General features: G+C 35.2%; 1 protein-coding gene across 1 annotated transcript; it reads right to left on the bottom strand.

Moving 5' to 3' along the window:
* Window positions 1-3,607: 3,607 nt before the first annotated feature.
* itcha (itchy E3 ubiquitin protein ligase a) lies at window positions 3,608-15,737 on the bottom strand. The gene is given in 25 exon segments (XM_032549287.1): window positions 3,608-4,226; window positions 4,371-4,443; window positions 4,532-4,628; window positions 5,123-5,227; window positions 5,674-5,794; window positions 5,924-6,045; window positions 6,047-6,065; window positions 6,938-7,071; window positions 7,182-7,341; window positions 7,571-7,659; window positions 7,763-7,834; window positions 7,974-8,046; window positions 8,155-8,283; window positions 8,748-8,832; window positions 8,960-9,029; window positions 9,409-9,583; window positions 9,797-9,892; window positions 10,159-10,399; window positions 10,611-10,789; window positions 10,893-10,941; window positions 11,662-11,793; window positions 12,336-12,460; window positions 13,878-14,019; window positions 14,853-14,922; window positions 15,618-15,737. Coding segments are annotated over 24 exon segments (2,613 nt in total). The 5' UTR covers window positions 14,878-14,922; window positions 15,618-15,737; the 3' UTR covers window positions 3,608-4,126.
* Window positions 15,738-16,066: the final 329 nt, after the last annotated feature.

Below are 16,066 nucleotides of genomic sequence, written 5' to 3'. Positions count from 1 at the left end.
TGATCAGAGAGACAAGTAGCAAAATCAACCAGCTTTGTGTGTCGGTGTGCTGTAAACACAAAGGGTTTACAGCATGGGTAAACATTATATTAAACACCAGGCTAGTTGTGGGTTGTGGTTGGACTGATTCATATCCATCACAAAAAATGTTAAATAATTAGAAGAAATGGATACAATAAGTAATCATTAAGAGGTAAACAGAGGAAAACTAATCTTTGAATGTAGATAAAGCATAGTAAAAAAAATAACTAGAATGAACTATGGCTTATGGGAGTAAATTCACACTTCAAATCCAAGAATCTTATTTGTTTTTAATGAGTGATCTTAAAGGGAAACAGCAGATAGATATTTTTTTTTTTTGATTTTTTAAGTAGAACACACATTACAATCACAGTCTTCAATTTGCAGCACAGCCCCAATGTAAAGCTAGGAGGGTTCCTAATAATGACATTACTACATAATTATTTTAAATCAGTCTGAAACTATGTGTAAAGCTGCTTACTGCTTGTTTTCCCTTCACAGTAAATGTGAGATTTAAACCTGTGTGCCACAATCTTAAAATAGAAAATTGTTAGAAACATTTGAAAAAAAGAAAATCCAGTGAACCCCAAACAGTAACACCAGTAGCAGTTTTAAATGATAAAATAAAAACAGGGTTATATTCAGATTCATTGACAAAACACCTTTTTTTTCAGTTTTTATAATTATCTTTTTATATATTTGGAAAAATAAAAGCTGAAAGTTGAAGTACAACTTAAAGTACAACACCTTGCACAATTATTGGCACCCCTTGAAAGCATGTAAAAAGAAAAAAAAAGTTGTACAATTTATTTTTAGCAGTAGTATAATCTCACACAGACCACAGTAATTTCAAGAGTGTTATTTTTAATCATTATTCTAGATGAGTAGCTATTTTCTTGCCAGCTTTCCTGATTTATAAATCTCATTTCTACCTTAATTAAACTGTATGGTCTCTTACCTTCGCCACTTTTGAAGATCAGACTTTAGTGTTACAACATAATTATCCTCTTGGTAAACATGAAGTCATTGATGATTAGATACCAACTGTGGCACTGAAGATCTTATTAAAACTTGTTATATCCCCCCCAATACATTTACTAAATGTTCTGAAATTAAAAACTAGATTTTCTAAAAGTATTTCAGTGAGAACGCTAGTGCAATTTTATTTTATTTCCCACCCCTCACACCCCCCCTGACATCTTTACAAGGGGTGGCAATATTCATGAGGATGCAGTAGATGCTATTGTGAAATTTGGAGAACATTGACATTTAAAGGTTCACAATTTTACTAATTACCTTTCTATATAGCCTTGTTCTAGTAAAAGTCTTTAATTATAATGTAGAAATCTGAGCAACTTCACACCCTATAAAACTAGGGTTCTGTGAAACTAAGTTTTCTTCACTTCTTGGGCAATCCAGATGTATTGATGGATGAGCTTTTTTATACTCACTAAGTGTATTTGTAGTTGAAACCAGATATTTATTCACAGATGTATGAATTTAAATCAAATTAAACTCCTCTTGTTTTAGGATAAAAATAAGATTACCACTTTTTTATTTGCAAAATCAAGTATATTAAAATGTTTAAAATAAATTTTTAAGGCCCTCAAATTCAGCAGTTTATATGCATTAAGACTAAATCTTAATGCATTTAAGACTTAAAGATTTATATCTTTAAGTTTAAATTACCTTTAAACAATTTGCAAAAGCCTAGGTGATTAATAGCTAGGCCTTGTAAGCATCTGATAGGATAGTTCACAATATTTTAGTTAAATGTGGATGTTTTTTTTTAGGTAAACCTCAATCACAAGGTTTCCTTGAGTCGCACTGTGTGGATAACCTAAAGAAATCAGTCAAAGTAAAAGGAAGGCAATGCCAGACCTCCACAAATCCGGTTTATCCTTGGAATAACTCCCACCCTATTCATCTGTTCAAAAAATATTATTGGCGACTATAAAATGTTGAGCTGTGCTAACATTCACAAAGGAGACAAGATTTGTGTCGTATAGATGAACATGTTTCACAGCAAAATGTGTACATCAACCCCAGAAAAAAACCAAAACTTGTTTTGGAAAGATGCTGGCAGAATCTGGCAAGAGAAGTGTGATTATACATGGTGAAACATGTACCAATGTTAGCTGTAAGGCGACTCGGCGAAGAAGTCATACCAAAGGTAAAAAAAAAAAAAAAAAAGACACTTTGCAAATGCACCTAGAGCCAAATATGTTAATATTTTTGATATATTGTGGTCAAATGAAAATAACACTGAAATGTTTGTCCATAATGCAGATCATAGCAGAGGAGAAAATCCAGGAAAACAATCCCAGTTGAACAGGGGGCTAGCATCATGTGGATGTTTTGCTGTGGGAGGGACTGGTGCACTTCACAAAATAGATGAGAAAATAAGATCATGTGGAAATATTAAAGAAACATCTCAAGACAGGCAGAAAGTTAAACTGTGTGTTTCCATACAGACAATGATCCTAAGCCTAGTTAGAGAATTAGTTACAAAAGAATAAAAGTGAGTCAATGTTTTGGAATGGCCATCGCAAAGCCCTGATCCAATCCCATAGAGAAAATTGCAGGCAGAGCTAAAAAAAACTTTGTGCGATCAAGGCAGATTGCATAACAGAGTCAGTTAGACCAGGTCTGATGGGAGGAATGGACCAAAACTCCAGCAAACTATTATGGGAAGCATGTGAAAAAATACCTAACACATTCAAGTCATTCTATTCAAATGGAAAATATCCCAAATACTAATACACTCTTTTGAATTTGAAGAAAATGTGAGCAATTATCTTAAAATCTAATTATTCTGGGACTATTTTAGTATGATGTAATGTAATTGTGAGGTTAATAAAACATATTTTTGTGTAAATGTCTGGTTTCAACTGCACATAAGCAATAACAGTCACTTAATAAATGAAACCTGTAGAATTTTAAATCTTAGCTTTTCTTGGATTCACTCCGTTTGCAAAGCTTAACAGAACCCATCTGACACACCGTTGCTCCAGTTATGTAACTTGGGCTCTTGAGAACTAGCTGAGAACCGACTATCGCTCAGTTGGAATGGGTCATCAGTACCAGCTTCGTTATCACAGCCTTCACAGTTTACTTCTTCCTGACTGAAACATTTGGTAAACATTTATGGTCTAAAATGCAGATATAACAGTAGCAGCTATAATGGGACAGCAAACCACAGTAACCTTACAGAATTCAAAGTATGCAACAGATCTCCATGTAGTACTGGGATTTAACTTGAAGGTAAAAACTAAATCTTAGAAAAACTAATCAAAGCCCTGTTTGAATGCGACATTGGCGAAATTATGTGTTCTACAAAACTATTGCACTTAAAAATAGCATCTTCTAATAGCAATCATAATCTCAATGCTCACAAAAACATGTGCAAACTAGTTGAACATATTAACCTGTCACAACACAAGAAAGTATTATTGCAATTAAAGTCATCACATTTAGCAAAGTTAATAAAAAACTGTATATGTGCTACAGGATTCATATCAGTCACCTATTAGAAAAATATTCATTCATCCCACCTTCCATCAAAAGAAAGAAAACAAAACCTCAATGACCTCAAATCAAAAGGGACTGTTTTATCTGTCAGGAAATTAATCTTCATATTACGAGTCAAAATGTACAGACAAGTTTCTTTCCTTGTACATTATCAGGGTGCATAGCCCAACAAAGTGGTTCTAAATGACTGTGGCGCAGAATCTGTGCTCCACGTGTAGAAACTGCGCTTACTCAACATACAGCAAGTGCAGGCATGCCAGAGTGAGAAAGGCGTTTCTTTTTTTAGTCTTTTTGTGCAGCAAAGTGAGATTAAGTGGATCAGGGAGGAACAGGTCATCAAGGTAGAAGACTCACAGATCCCTTGTTAAATAATGAACCTATTATGAAACAATTTTGTAATCTTTTGTGAATATGCTATTGAGACAGACAGAATCTACCATGGTGAAAGCATTTCCAGGCTGCAGAGAGAAACTGCTAAAAGTGCTTCTTTCTAAAATGGATCCGGCTCATTCAAGGTCAGCAATTTTCTGTTGCATCCATTTATCGGGATGAAAATCAGGAACTCCTGTTATGATTATTCCTGCCCAAATCCTTCCGTTTCCTCAATGGCAAACATAAGTTTCTCCTTCAGCTGCTCATAGCTTTTATAAGGAGGGAGATCCAGACGATTGAAGCTAAATAGAAAAAACAACAGAGTCATAGTTACTCTTCTGACATTTTTTGTTGTCTTTTACTGCATGTGACAAGAAAAGCTGAGGTGCCCATTCATTTATGATATGACATCATTTTGAGCAAAAAAAAAAAAACAACATTCTCACCACGTGTGACTTCGTGGAAGCCAGTTTTCTTTCCCCACTTTCTCAATGCAAAACTTTTGTGGACCATTGCTTCCTATATACACACACAAGAAAATTGTATGAGAAAAATCTCATGACAAAAAAAATCATCTGTTTTATACATCTGTATGGATTTTACGCACCCATCAAATCAGCAAAGCCACCCACAGGAAGACGGCAGGTGCCGGTGACAAACTGCAGGAGTCTCATTCGTTTTTCGTTGTCCATCTCCTTCACAAACTGCAAAACAAGTTATTTATGTTCCAATTAGTTAGATATTTCCAAATGCATTCAGATAAGAAAAGTGGATATAGATTTGCACATTTATGCTGCACTTTTGTACAATTCCAGCACCACATACTTCCAGTGCCGTTTTAACAGTATATTTTACTCTTTACATGCCAAAACAAATTAAAACTTTACATACATGCCAGTCAGCCTTACCTCCCACTTTCTGAAAACTACAATCAATCTGAGAAAATAAATCTCAAACTGTACCTTTTTTTCTAAAACATTTTCTGTTTTGCTAAGTTTGACTTAATCTTAATATAGAAAAGAAAGGAGATCATGTTCCAAACTGCTCCAACACATGAATGTTCAGAGATTTTTTGCTGCTGGATATTATTTTAAATGAAAAAGCATGAAGGTTAGGTCCAACCAAAACCTGTGAAGATTTAATTCCTTGTTACATTAACAAATATAACAATAACAGAACATTTATTTTCAGAACAAACCTGCCAGAACCAAAGGATCTGCTTGCTGCTCCTAGCATAATGTCTATAAATTGTGTTTCTCTGCCAGTCCACCAGGTCTATCTCCTGCATTCCACACAGCATTACCTAAAATCAAAACATAGAATACATTGAACACATCACGACAAACTAAATTCAAATTGCTGTTTATGTTGCAGGAAATAGTGCTTTACCTTATCTTCTATTATGGCAGATATATTACATGAGAGAATCAATAAAGACAAATATATTTGAACATTTGATCAAATGCTATCGTTGTATGCAACTGCTCCCCCTAATGTACCTAGTCTCTAAAGTATATATTAGGCAAGTTTTATTTTTAGGGCAGCATTTGTGTTTGTGGTAATCTGACTGTATTCAGAAAGAAATGCCAAAAAAATACACATTTTAAACTGTTTTACAGTCAATTTTACAGTTATCACAATAAATATTGCAAAATATAATATTATTTTAATCAGCAATGGATGACAAGCACATTTAAAACAACCTGCTTTTTAAAGATTCCTGAGAAAAACACCCAATTAGCTTTGTACCTCCAACTCCTTTGCATCAAAGTACTGAAGGTACTGCTGAGGAAGAACTTCATTGAAGCCCTCAAAGAATGCCTGGGTCTGCTCCTCCACCCCTCTGGACAGCCTCCACTCTGCCACCAACCTGTATAAAAAATTATACAGGTTGGTGTATAACAGTTATGAATCTACTTTCATAACTGTTATAGTTTCAAGGATGTAAAAACAGCAAAACATGATTAGTAAATAGGAAGTGGAAAAAATGCAGCTGTACCTGATGTATTCCTCCTTGTTGTCTTCAGTAACTGGAATGTTTCCTCCATCTGGTTTCAGCTCATGAGTGCTGACCTCTCCCAGGATCTCCTTATCAACAGAGAAGAACATCTCCAGACCGCACTTCCTCTATGTTATTGTCCCTGCAAGACATAAAACCCACTTTATTAACCAATTCAGTTTAAATAACCGTAGCAACACAGATCCTCTAACGTTTTACGGACAGCAATAAAATGTGATGGGTGAACTCATGTGGTACAGTAGAACCTCTAACTCATAAAGAGAAAATGGAAAACTTGATACATGACCTGATAGCTAAGACTTCCAGGTTTATGTATTAAGTGCATAGATCCATTGTTGTAGCTTTTTTTTTTCAGCCAGAAATAGAACATGCTTCTAATTCTAAGAGGTTACACCAACGCTAATCATTTTCTTACCTGCAGAAAACTTAGCTGGAGATCATCAGAATTTATAGACTGAACATTAACATGTAGTGACCTCAAATTGTCCTCACTAATTATGAGAACCAACAAATGTTAAAAATGTGCTGGTTAATCAAAAACTTGGGAGATATTAAAAATCAATATCTGTATGAAAATCCAGAATGAAACAATAATGTGTTATTTGGTTCACATTCAACAGAGTTAAATTTTGAATCTATTTGACCACTGACTATTTCAGAAAATCTAGGTTGGCATAAAGATCATATAAGCTTTATGCCAAAATCCTTTAATTGTTCAGACTAATTTCTCCATAGTGATCAGGCCTTATTTATATAATTTTAAACTATAAATATAAAACCTCATTATGAATTTATAACAGACATTTTTACTGTTGTCAGGTGTTAAACCTGTGCAATCATTGCTCAATAGAATAAAACATAATCTAGAAATAAAGATACTTTCACATAGTCTATTTTCTTTTTCCAGACCTGGAAAATACACAAATTCCATGGTTTTCCAGATTAATTACGTTCACTTGTACCTCACACACATTATATGCATGAACTACCTACTTGATCCAAATGAGTGAATTATAAAATTCGGGGTCAATGGACTCCAAGTCTTTAAGAGCCAGCGGTTTGTTCAAAATGCGCTTGTAGAAAGGCAGCGAGAAACCCGTGTCAATAAACTTCCCATGGAACAAGGCCTGAGGAAAAAATAGAACATTTAGTCACATTTAGTGACTTTGAATGAAAGACATGCAAATTCAAATTTATTAAGCCAAAAATTTATTTTAAAACCAATAGAAAAGGGTACCATGGCAATGAAGCGGCCAATGAATTTAAAGTATTTAAGATGATCCGGATTGATATAAGAAGCAGGGTTAATCTGAAGACAGTAGTTGTCCTTTCCAGCGTACTCGAACAAACAGTACATGGGATTTAGCACTTCATGGGAGAGCAAGAAGAACCATTCTCTGAAAATATCAACACAAATTCCAAAAATATATTAGCAATCATAAGTGATGAAAATAAGTGATAGAATGTCTTGATGATCAAGATTTCAACAAAACATTTAAGCTTATATTACATCACAAGCTTTACATCAACATTGGGTGTTGTCAACAAAATTTGCAAGTGAGACTTTTCACACCCAATTAGTCATAAAAAAAGACACACCTGCATTAAAAATTTCAGAGGGATTACCTGGCTACGCCTCCATAGTCCAAGCCCTCCTCTCCAGGGAAAATTATCCACAGTCTCCGCCTCAAATCTTGTGGATGAAAACTCATGATCTTTGAAAGCAAGGCCGAAAATTAATTCACTTACATAATTCATGTACAAACAAGAAAAGACCAACTGAATACCTCAAAACGTGACAAAAAGACAAGATCTTACCTGCTGAAATGAATCCTCAAACAAAGTTTTTCTGGAGACGGTAATCTTGATATGCTGAGGCATAGATAATTGCTAAGAACAAACACAAAACACACATGTGTTCTCAGATGCAGCAGAATGTTTTTCATCTCTGAATAATAATGTAAAAATATACATTAAAAAAATAGTAAAGCAGGACAAAATCAATTAACAATCTGATTTGTAGACATACCTGACACCAGAATCTGAAGTATTGCACTTTGGCTTTAAAATCCCGAACATAGGTGATCTGTGGCCCATTCTCGCTGTAAAAGTGAGACAACAAACATTTTTGTTGTGACAAGAATGGAAGACCTGGAGGTAGATCTCCTTTACCAGCAGGATTACTTTAAATGTTATGAAAACCAACTTACAAGGAAGATTTCCCTGTCCGAGGGTCGATGTAGGTCGTCGTTTTCCGGTTGTGGTCTACAAAGTAGGGGATGTGGTCCACAGTGAACCTCATCTCCCACCCTTCAGGTAGGGGTTTGTCGTTCAGAAGACTGAGCAAAGGATGCAAAAAAAACACACAATCACACAGGATAAGAAAATAAGCACGCTTTATAGTGAAGCTTAAATTTATTCACACAGTCAGTCGATTATTCTGACAATTAATCGATTTTTTGGATGAATTAAGTTGGAATATTCTGTAGATTTTCTATTTAACCACTAAAGTTGATTTTATGCTATATTGAAAATACATAAAAACCGTAAATAAATACTTAAATTCCTTTTTTAAAATAAGAAAAACATTGCATTGCCTAAAATGCAACGGCAAAGCAACTTTTTAAAAGTTGTAAAAGAAGGATCCAAAATGTTTCCCTTTTTCAAGTTTCAAAGTAGTCCTCATAAATTGAGCAACACATTGGCATGTTGCTGCTTTTCAGTGATACGGAATGAATCCAGCTGTTACCAAAGAGAGTCACAGCCATAAAACACAAGATAACATGATACAATATGCACTCACCCCTGTGTCCTCGGGTCCTCCCACTGTGTCATTCGAGTTGGATGATGAACAAAATATACTCTGCCGTTGGTGTCTGTTCTCTTCTCTAAAACAAAAACATTTTTGTACATAAATGTATGTCAACTTACAGCTATGCATTCCTTCAACAGATCCTTATCATGTTTCTAAGACTTCAGTATCTTTAAGGCGAATTCTTGTGAAAACATATTTACCCCAGCCGTGTGGCAGCGTTCCCAGTGGGTCGAACTCTTTAGTGGATGTGGCTGCAAACTGGTCCTGCAGCTGAGCCAGAAAGAATATGAATTAATAGTCTCTATTGATAAAATGGAAACATAGAGTACAATTCTGATTTACAAATAAGTAAACTGATCTTACTGAAATTCTTAATCTTTACCTTATTGGTATATACTTATTGGTATAACAAAATTTGTTTTTAGCTTATCTGAGTAGACAAACAAGTAATAAATAAATAAGCAAACTTGTTTAAGAGAATAAAATAATAATAAAAAAAAGGTCCATGCTGTCTTGTCTGCTTTGAAAAACTTAGATCACCCAGCTTGGCTCACAATTTAGCAATTGTACTAATATAGTTTATAGAGTCCTGAGGTAAAGAAACCAATCCGTAACTGAAGGTGAAAGTAATCAAATTGACTGTTCTCACCCCGTAAATGAATCTCTGGTTAAACTGGTGCATTGCTCCCTGGAGCTGGCTGCGCTGGTTCTGCCATTCCTCATAGTTGCGCACTGACTCCTGAGTGGGCCGTTGCCATGTTGTGGTTCGTGTTATGTGGTCAACATAGTATACTCTACCCATCGGGTCGACCCGCCGCTCCCAGCTGGGGACAAAAGAAACAAAAAGCAAAATGTAAAAAATTAAATCTAGGTGTAACTATAAGTGGTTGCAGCTATTTTAAATGAGACTAAAAATACTTAGAATTTGCTGTTTGGTTGAAAACTGAAGTCAAATTCCTTGTTTGTGCACACAATATGACCAATAAAGCAGATTCTGATATTTCAGGATTTATAAAATAAAGGATAAAGCATAGTACCCTGTAGGCAGAGGCTCAGGTCTGTCCCAGGTTGTCCTTTTCTCAATGTGGTCCACATAATACACTCTTCCATTCTGGTCTACCCTTTGCTCCCATCTATAATACAATAAAAATTATATTAAACAAATTCTGATGCATTTCCAGTTAATAAATAGAGAAAAAAAAATCTTACAAACCTAAGATCCTGAAACAATGAAGGCTACGGACCCTAAAGTTTATTAAGTTATGTATAACTATATGATCCTAGCTGATAAAAAAGTTATCATTTGGTACCATTGAAAAAAAATATTTTAAATCCAATTGAGCTGAATTATTTAAAATCACAACAGCCATAGTACCAAAACCGGAAGTTGCTCCTTACCCCTGGTGGCAGCGGTGCGTTGCTAATGGGGTTGACTCTGGGAGTAGCTGTTGTAGCTGGAGCTGCTGTTACAGCGCCACCTGGTTTGGGAGCACAAGCCGTCTGTGAGGAAACAGCCGTTGCTGCTCGTGCACCTGTGTCATCGGTCAAGCGGTCTGAACCTCCGCTTGCAGATGCCTGAGAGGAGCCGTCAGAAGCTGGTGCTTCACTCAGTTCACTGGGGGAAGAACTACTGGAAGAGCCTGGGACACAATGATGATAAGGAGCAGGGAAGAATAGCATATGGCATTCATTGTTTTTGCAAAACTCTCTTTAACTGGAGTCTAATACCCCCTTGGTTAGTCAACAAAAACTAATAAATCTAAAAGTAGACTATCTGTCATTTGCTTTCTTTAAATATGATATCCATATTTTTAGCAGCTCTTTAGTATATGAAATTGTGTGTTTTCCTACTTGGTGAGGCAGCAGGTTTTCGTGGCGTAGGAGGCGGTGGCCTGGCAGGCCTAGGAGGACGCGAGGAAGTGGAGCCCTCTGCAGACGGAGAGGGAGAACCTCTATCGCTGACAGTAAGACCATTGGGTACAATGACCCAGTCATCTGAGTCACTGGATGGAGACGTGTCCCGGCTTGATCTAAAAGTACAAGTTTAAGAAAAAATTATCTGGAACCTTATTGGAGAAAAACTGGCAAAACAATAAACCCAGGTTTGGATTTTCAAGTAAAAGTTTACAAGACCTGTTGCTTGTGTTGCCATTTTGTTTTGCATTTCCATTTGTAAGAGGAGCTAGAAAAAAAGAAGAAAACTGTAACATCATGTATGACCATGTTAGATCATTTCTGATAATGAAATGATCTATTTCACAATATTACCTTGGTGGCAGGGTAATATTATGCCATTGATAATATTTATACTGATTTGCTTTCAAAATGTTTAATAGTGCTATTACAGTTGAATTTAAAAACGTGTTTTTCACCCATATATTACATGGCAGTCAAATTAAAAACTGCCATTTTAAATGAGCCATTTTAAATGCTAGTGTAAGCTGTCCTCTACGAACTGAATGTATGAAATGCTTATACTGCTCCCTGGAGGCAAATGAATATAATGCAGATAATTGAACCTTGACAAAAGTCCTCTAGATCACAGGTGTCAAACTCCAGTCCTAACGGGCCGGTGTCCTGCAGTTTTTAGATGTGCCACAGGTACAAAACACTGGAATGAAATGGCTTAATTGCCCCCTCCTTGTGTAGATAAGTTCTCCAGAGCCTTGCTAATGACCTAATTATTCTATTCAGGTGTGGTGCAGCAGAGGCACATTTAAAAGTTGCAGGACAGCGGCCCTTGAGGACTGGAGTTTGACACCCCTGCTCTAGATGGATTAAGCAAAGTAAACCAGTTTAACCGTTTATACAAAGCCAATATAGCATTGACATTCTAATTCAAAAAAGGAAGTGTTGAAGTTCTCCATAATTTCTGCCCTGACCTTGTTTGTGCTTGCCTTACCTTGCTCTCTCTCTGCCAGAGCAAAGGCTTCCGGGTCAACCTGCATGCCGTCCAGACAGATTGAGAGGTCCCCTACAATATCCTGAGGGTCTCTGTCAAAGGATAGCTGCAGCGTCTGCACCACCTCACACACTGGGATTAGGAGAAATAACATTGTTAAGAAAATGCTTCCAACAGCAACACGATAGCAAAACTCAGACTTCAACTTAGAGATCAAAGTAGAAAAAGCATACAATGTTCCTCTAAGTCCAAACTTTTACAAAAGAACAAGGTCAGAAATATGACAAAATGTGTGTGAATGTTATCAAACCACAACAGAATATGTTGATACGAGTACAGACAGGCATGCACTTTTTTATAATAAGAGAGAACAACCTCTATAGAGTGTGCTGCACCGTTTAACTATATAGTTCTTGGCAAAACAGATAAAACATCCACAGACTAGCAACAGAAATGTAGCTCCATGGAATGGGAAGCTACTTATTTTATCTTATTTTATTTGAACTCTTTACTCAACAAGTGTAAAAACATATGCAAATTCCATTTAAAACATCTGATCCAACAACAAATTCATAATTTCACTGACAAATAAAGGAAATTTAAAAAGGTGCAATACTTACAAATTTTTTAAAAAAGCAACGTTACGTGGAAGAAATTTTCAAATGTATACTCACATTTAAGATCATTGGCTTTGAGGACCGTGCCGATGTCCAGAGTGGCCATGCCCAGCAGAATATCTGCTTTCAGTGTCTGATGACTCCAAACACGAAAGATGAGTTTGCTGACTGGAGTCACAATTCTGCAGGAACGCAACACAGACACAAAATTTAGTAAAAATCTGTGCTGAAGAAGAGGCTGACTTTACAGCTCTGAGGCATTCATTCAACCACCATTATGTTAAGTGCAGCTCAAACAGGGAGGTCCTTGACTGAGTATAACTTGAAAACATGCTGATGTTTAAGCTTCAAGGATTTTTATGGGATTGAGATGTTCTAAACATGCTCTAGATTCAGCTGTTCTAATTGAGTTTTCAAGACTAATTAATTATAAATGAGCCAATAATCAATTTGTTTTCATTTTGGCCTGAAACTATCAAAGAAATTATGCAAATATAAAAGAAATGACTATACTATAACCTTATTTTGTTATTTCCAGTGTGTACTTTATCACGTGTTACAATATGTGTAATTTCACTTTGAACAAAATAATATGATTAAAGTTGTTCCATAAGTAAGCATCCTTCTTAACAGAAATCCTAAAGTAGGAGGTATCTCAGTACACATTTTCTGCATCTACAAATTAGGATTATAAAACCCATAGCTTAAAAATAGATTGTAAAAACATAAATCATTTTTTTACTTATTATTATGAAGGGACATCCTACAGACATCTTGTGTTCATCTCAGATACTTATGTGCTACAAATTGTACAATTGTATCTTTGACTTATAAGAGCTAGAAGGAAATAAAAACTGGAATTCCACAACTTCTATTATGATTACATCAGTTTTCACAATTATATAAATACATGTCTAAAAAGCACAGTATGTGTGCATTAAACATTAAAATATGTTCTTATTTTGTATCAAATCTATGCATAACCCAATAATTATTTAAGTACAGACAGTTTCTTCTTGACAATAGGGCATAGGTGACACACAGGTCATCTGGTGGAAACATCTGCAGTCTCGAAGCGTTGACACCTTAACCACAAACTCTTCTGCATATAACACTTTTACTGACTTTTTGTTGTACGTGGTTTACTTGCAGAATCAACAGTTTATTCTTGGATAGTTAAGTGAGAAAAAAACCCTATCTATTGTCCTTCTGTTCAACTCGCAAGTCTTGCATCCGTGCAGCTCAGGGGCCCCAATTAACGGTGGCTGCTGAGTGAGCTAGATTGTGGTCAGGAAGTTTCCTGTTAAAACAGTCTCCAGAGAACAGACAACCTGTCACCCTTAACCCACAGTCAGTGTCAGAAACTGTGACCTTTTAACACATCTAACATATAATAAAATGAAATAAGAATAAATGAGTAATAAGATTAAATGAGTAATAAGATGAGTAAAACAATCAATAGTAAGGTAATCAATAAACACAAATAATAAAGGTAATCAAGTAAAAGTAAAAAGTAATTAATAATAAAAGTATTCAAAAGTATTCAAAACCTTTATGAAATAATAGTCATTAATAATTTACTTCAACAACAGTACTCACACAGTGAGGGCCTGCTTCCATTTGGGACTGTGGGTGTTGTTGCATTTTTCTGTTCTCTTTGACTGGCCATCCACAGCTACCTCAACGTACGGACTGGGACCAAACCAGTTCTTTTTGTTTTCCTTTAGCTTAGCTGAAAGCACTGGAAAGAGGAACACAACCATGAACTATAAAGAGATTGGAAGTAAATTTCTGTACATATGATCATACTGATTTAGAGGTTGTAATTGGAAAACATACTAGAACATCATTGTATTATTATTATAATTATTATTATATTATTGTCATCATCATAAATGAATATCATCATGTGAGCGCCAAACATTCAATTAAACATTTCACTGTACCAACCTCTGGCAGATTTATTTCAAGTGCTAACACCTGTCACAATAATTTTATTACTATCTATTATGTAAAAGGTTTATTCTTTTCATGTATAATTAAGTCTGTACATCCTGACTAAATTTAGTGTCATAATACCTACTCAATATTAGATTATTAATAGTATTTACATTCGCTTATTTTCCAACACCACAACCAATAGGCCCTCATGAAACAAAGATATATCATCATGTACTAAAATGATCAGCCAAATGTTAGAATCCTTTGATTAGTTTAATAGAAGCAAATAGTTTTATCTCAATTGAGCTACTTAGATGTTGTGAATAAAAGCTTACAAAGCCATCATCTGGGCTTTCCCAAGTGGGCTTAAGTCATAGTAATTTTAATATATGCAAACTACTGAATTTAAATCAAGTAATATAAAGAACAATATTTTTTGATATTTTCTGATTTACCATATAATAGTTTTTAACAATCCAAACTAACCTAAAGCAACAAATGTTTGGTCAGATTTATTGTCAAAGAGAAAAAAAAATTCTTGCTTTCTATGAAAGCAAGAATTTTCATAGCGTTGGTGAATATCTGGCTTCAAGTTTATTTGTGGCTCTTAAATTTGTCCAAGAAATAACTTACCTGTGACTTGTAATTGTGCCTTCATGGTTCATCCATAACATTTGATTCTAAGTTGCCTTTAAAAATGAACCTGGAAGCAGAGACGACAGGTGTAAATTCAGGACCCTGACTGCACCTAATCTACAGTTTGATTAGGTTTATTAGGCTGGGAAAATAAAGCCCTGAATCATAAAATGTTTATACCCAATTGATAAGGAAAATACGTTGTTTGCTGCAGATAGATTTGTAGCCAACTACTTCAACGTCTTAATTTCAAATGCATCACAATACACCTCACAAGGTGACTTGGTTTAATCTTGTCTATTTCTAGAACTCGTCTAGTCCCTTCCATAACAGAAAATCCCATCATCAACTAGTCGGTCTAATTAGGTCTGACTCAGCCTTCCTTCACTAATATTTCTTCTTTTATATTGCAGTACATTTTTTTAGATTCAACAAAATACCCGATCGTTTTATTGTTGGTGAGTTCAGTGTCTTAATAGCTGCTTTCCATCGTGAGTCAACTGTCATGGTACAATAACAGACTCTTGAGAGGGAATAAATGGTTAAAATATATTTAAGATTAATTATAAATGTCTTGCGATCTGCTCGTTTCCTAGTGAGTTCAACCACCATCAGGAACTTTGCTTAGAGGTTTAGACCGAAAAGAGGATAAGCTAACCATGCACTGTCTTTCGTTACAAATGCTACCAGCATCCGGGCTTTCAAGCTACTCCGATTGTTCAGTAAACAACTTTTAAATCAAACCAGACCAAATATCTTTACCTGTGAAACACAGAGAGTAATGGATCGTAAAAGGGCTTCGGTCTCAGCAACCCCAGAATTGTTGACAGTTACATATCAGCCATTAACAGGGACTTCAGTAACACTAGCTAAATTCCACATTTCCGGTTAATGCCTTTCAGAATAAAATAGTGCACCGCTAAATAAAATATACACAAACAAATAAATAAATAAAATTTAGACCCAAACCAATTGTACGTACATTAATTGAAAATTCAACTTGATATCCAGTTATGTTTCTTTTTGAAATTCTAAAACTTATCATGTTTCGTTCTTACATGCAAGTAAAAAACTTACTTGTATTCATGAACGCTTTTACTTAGAAGGTAATGACGATACGAAACTGATGTCGTCATTTCACACATTTTTTTTAAAACAAATAATACTAAATAAGAATTGCCGTTTAATTTTAAGCATGCTTATAAAAACAA

This window comes from Xiphophorus hellerii, chromosome 20 (genome assembly GCF_003331165.1).
Source record: "Xiphophorus hellerii strain 12219 chromosome 20, Xiphophorus_hellerii-4.1, whole genome shotgun sequence".
NCBI lineage: Eukaryota > Metazoa > Chordata > Actinopteri > Cyprinodontiformes > Poeciliidae > Xiphophorus > Xiphophorus hellerii.
The sequence above is the reverse complement of the archived record's forward strand: the minus strand, read 5'-3'. Positions and strand labels throughout refer to the sequence as shown.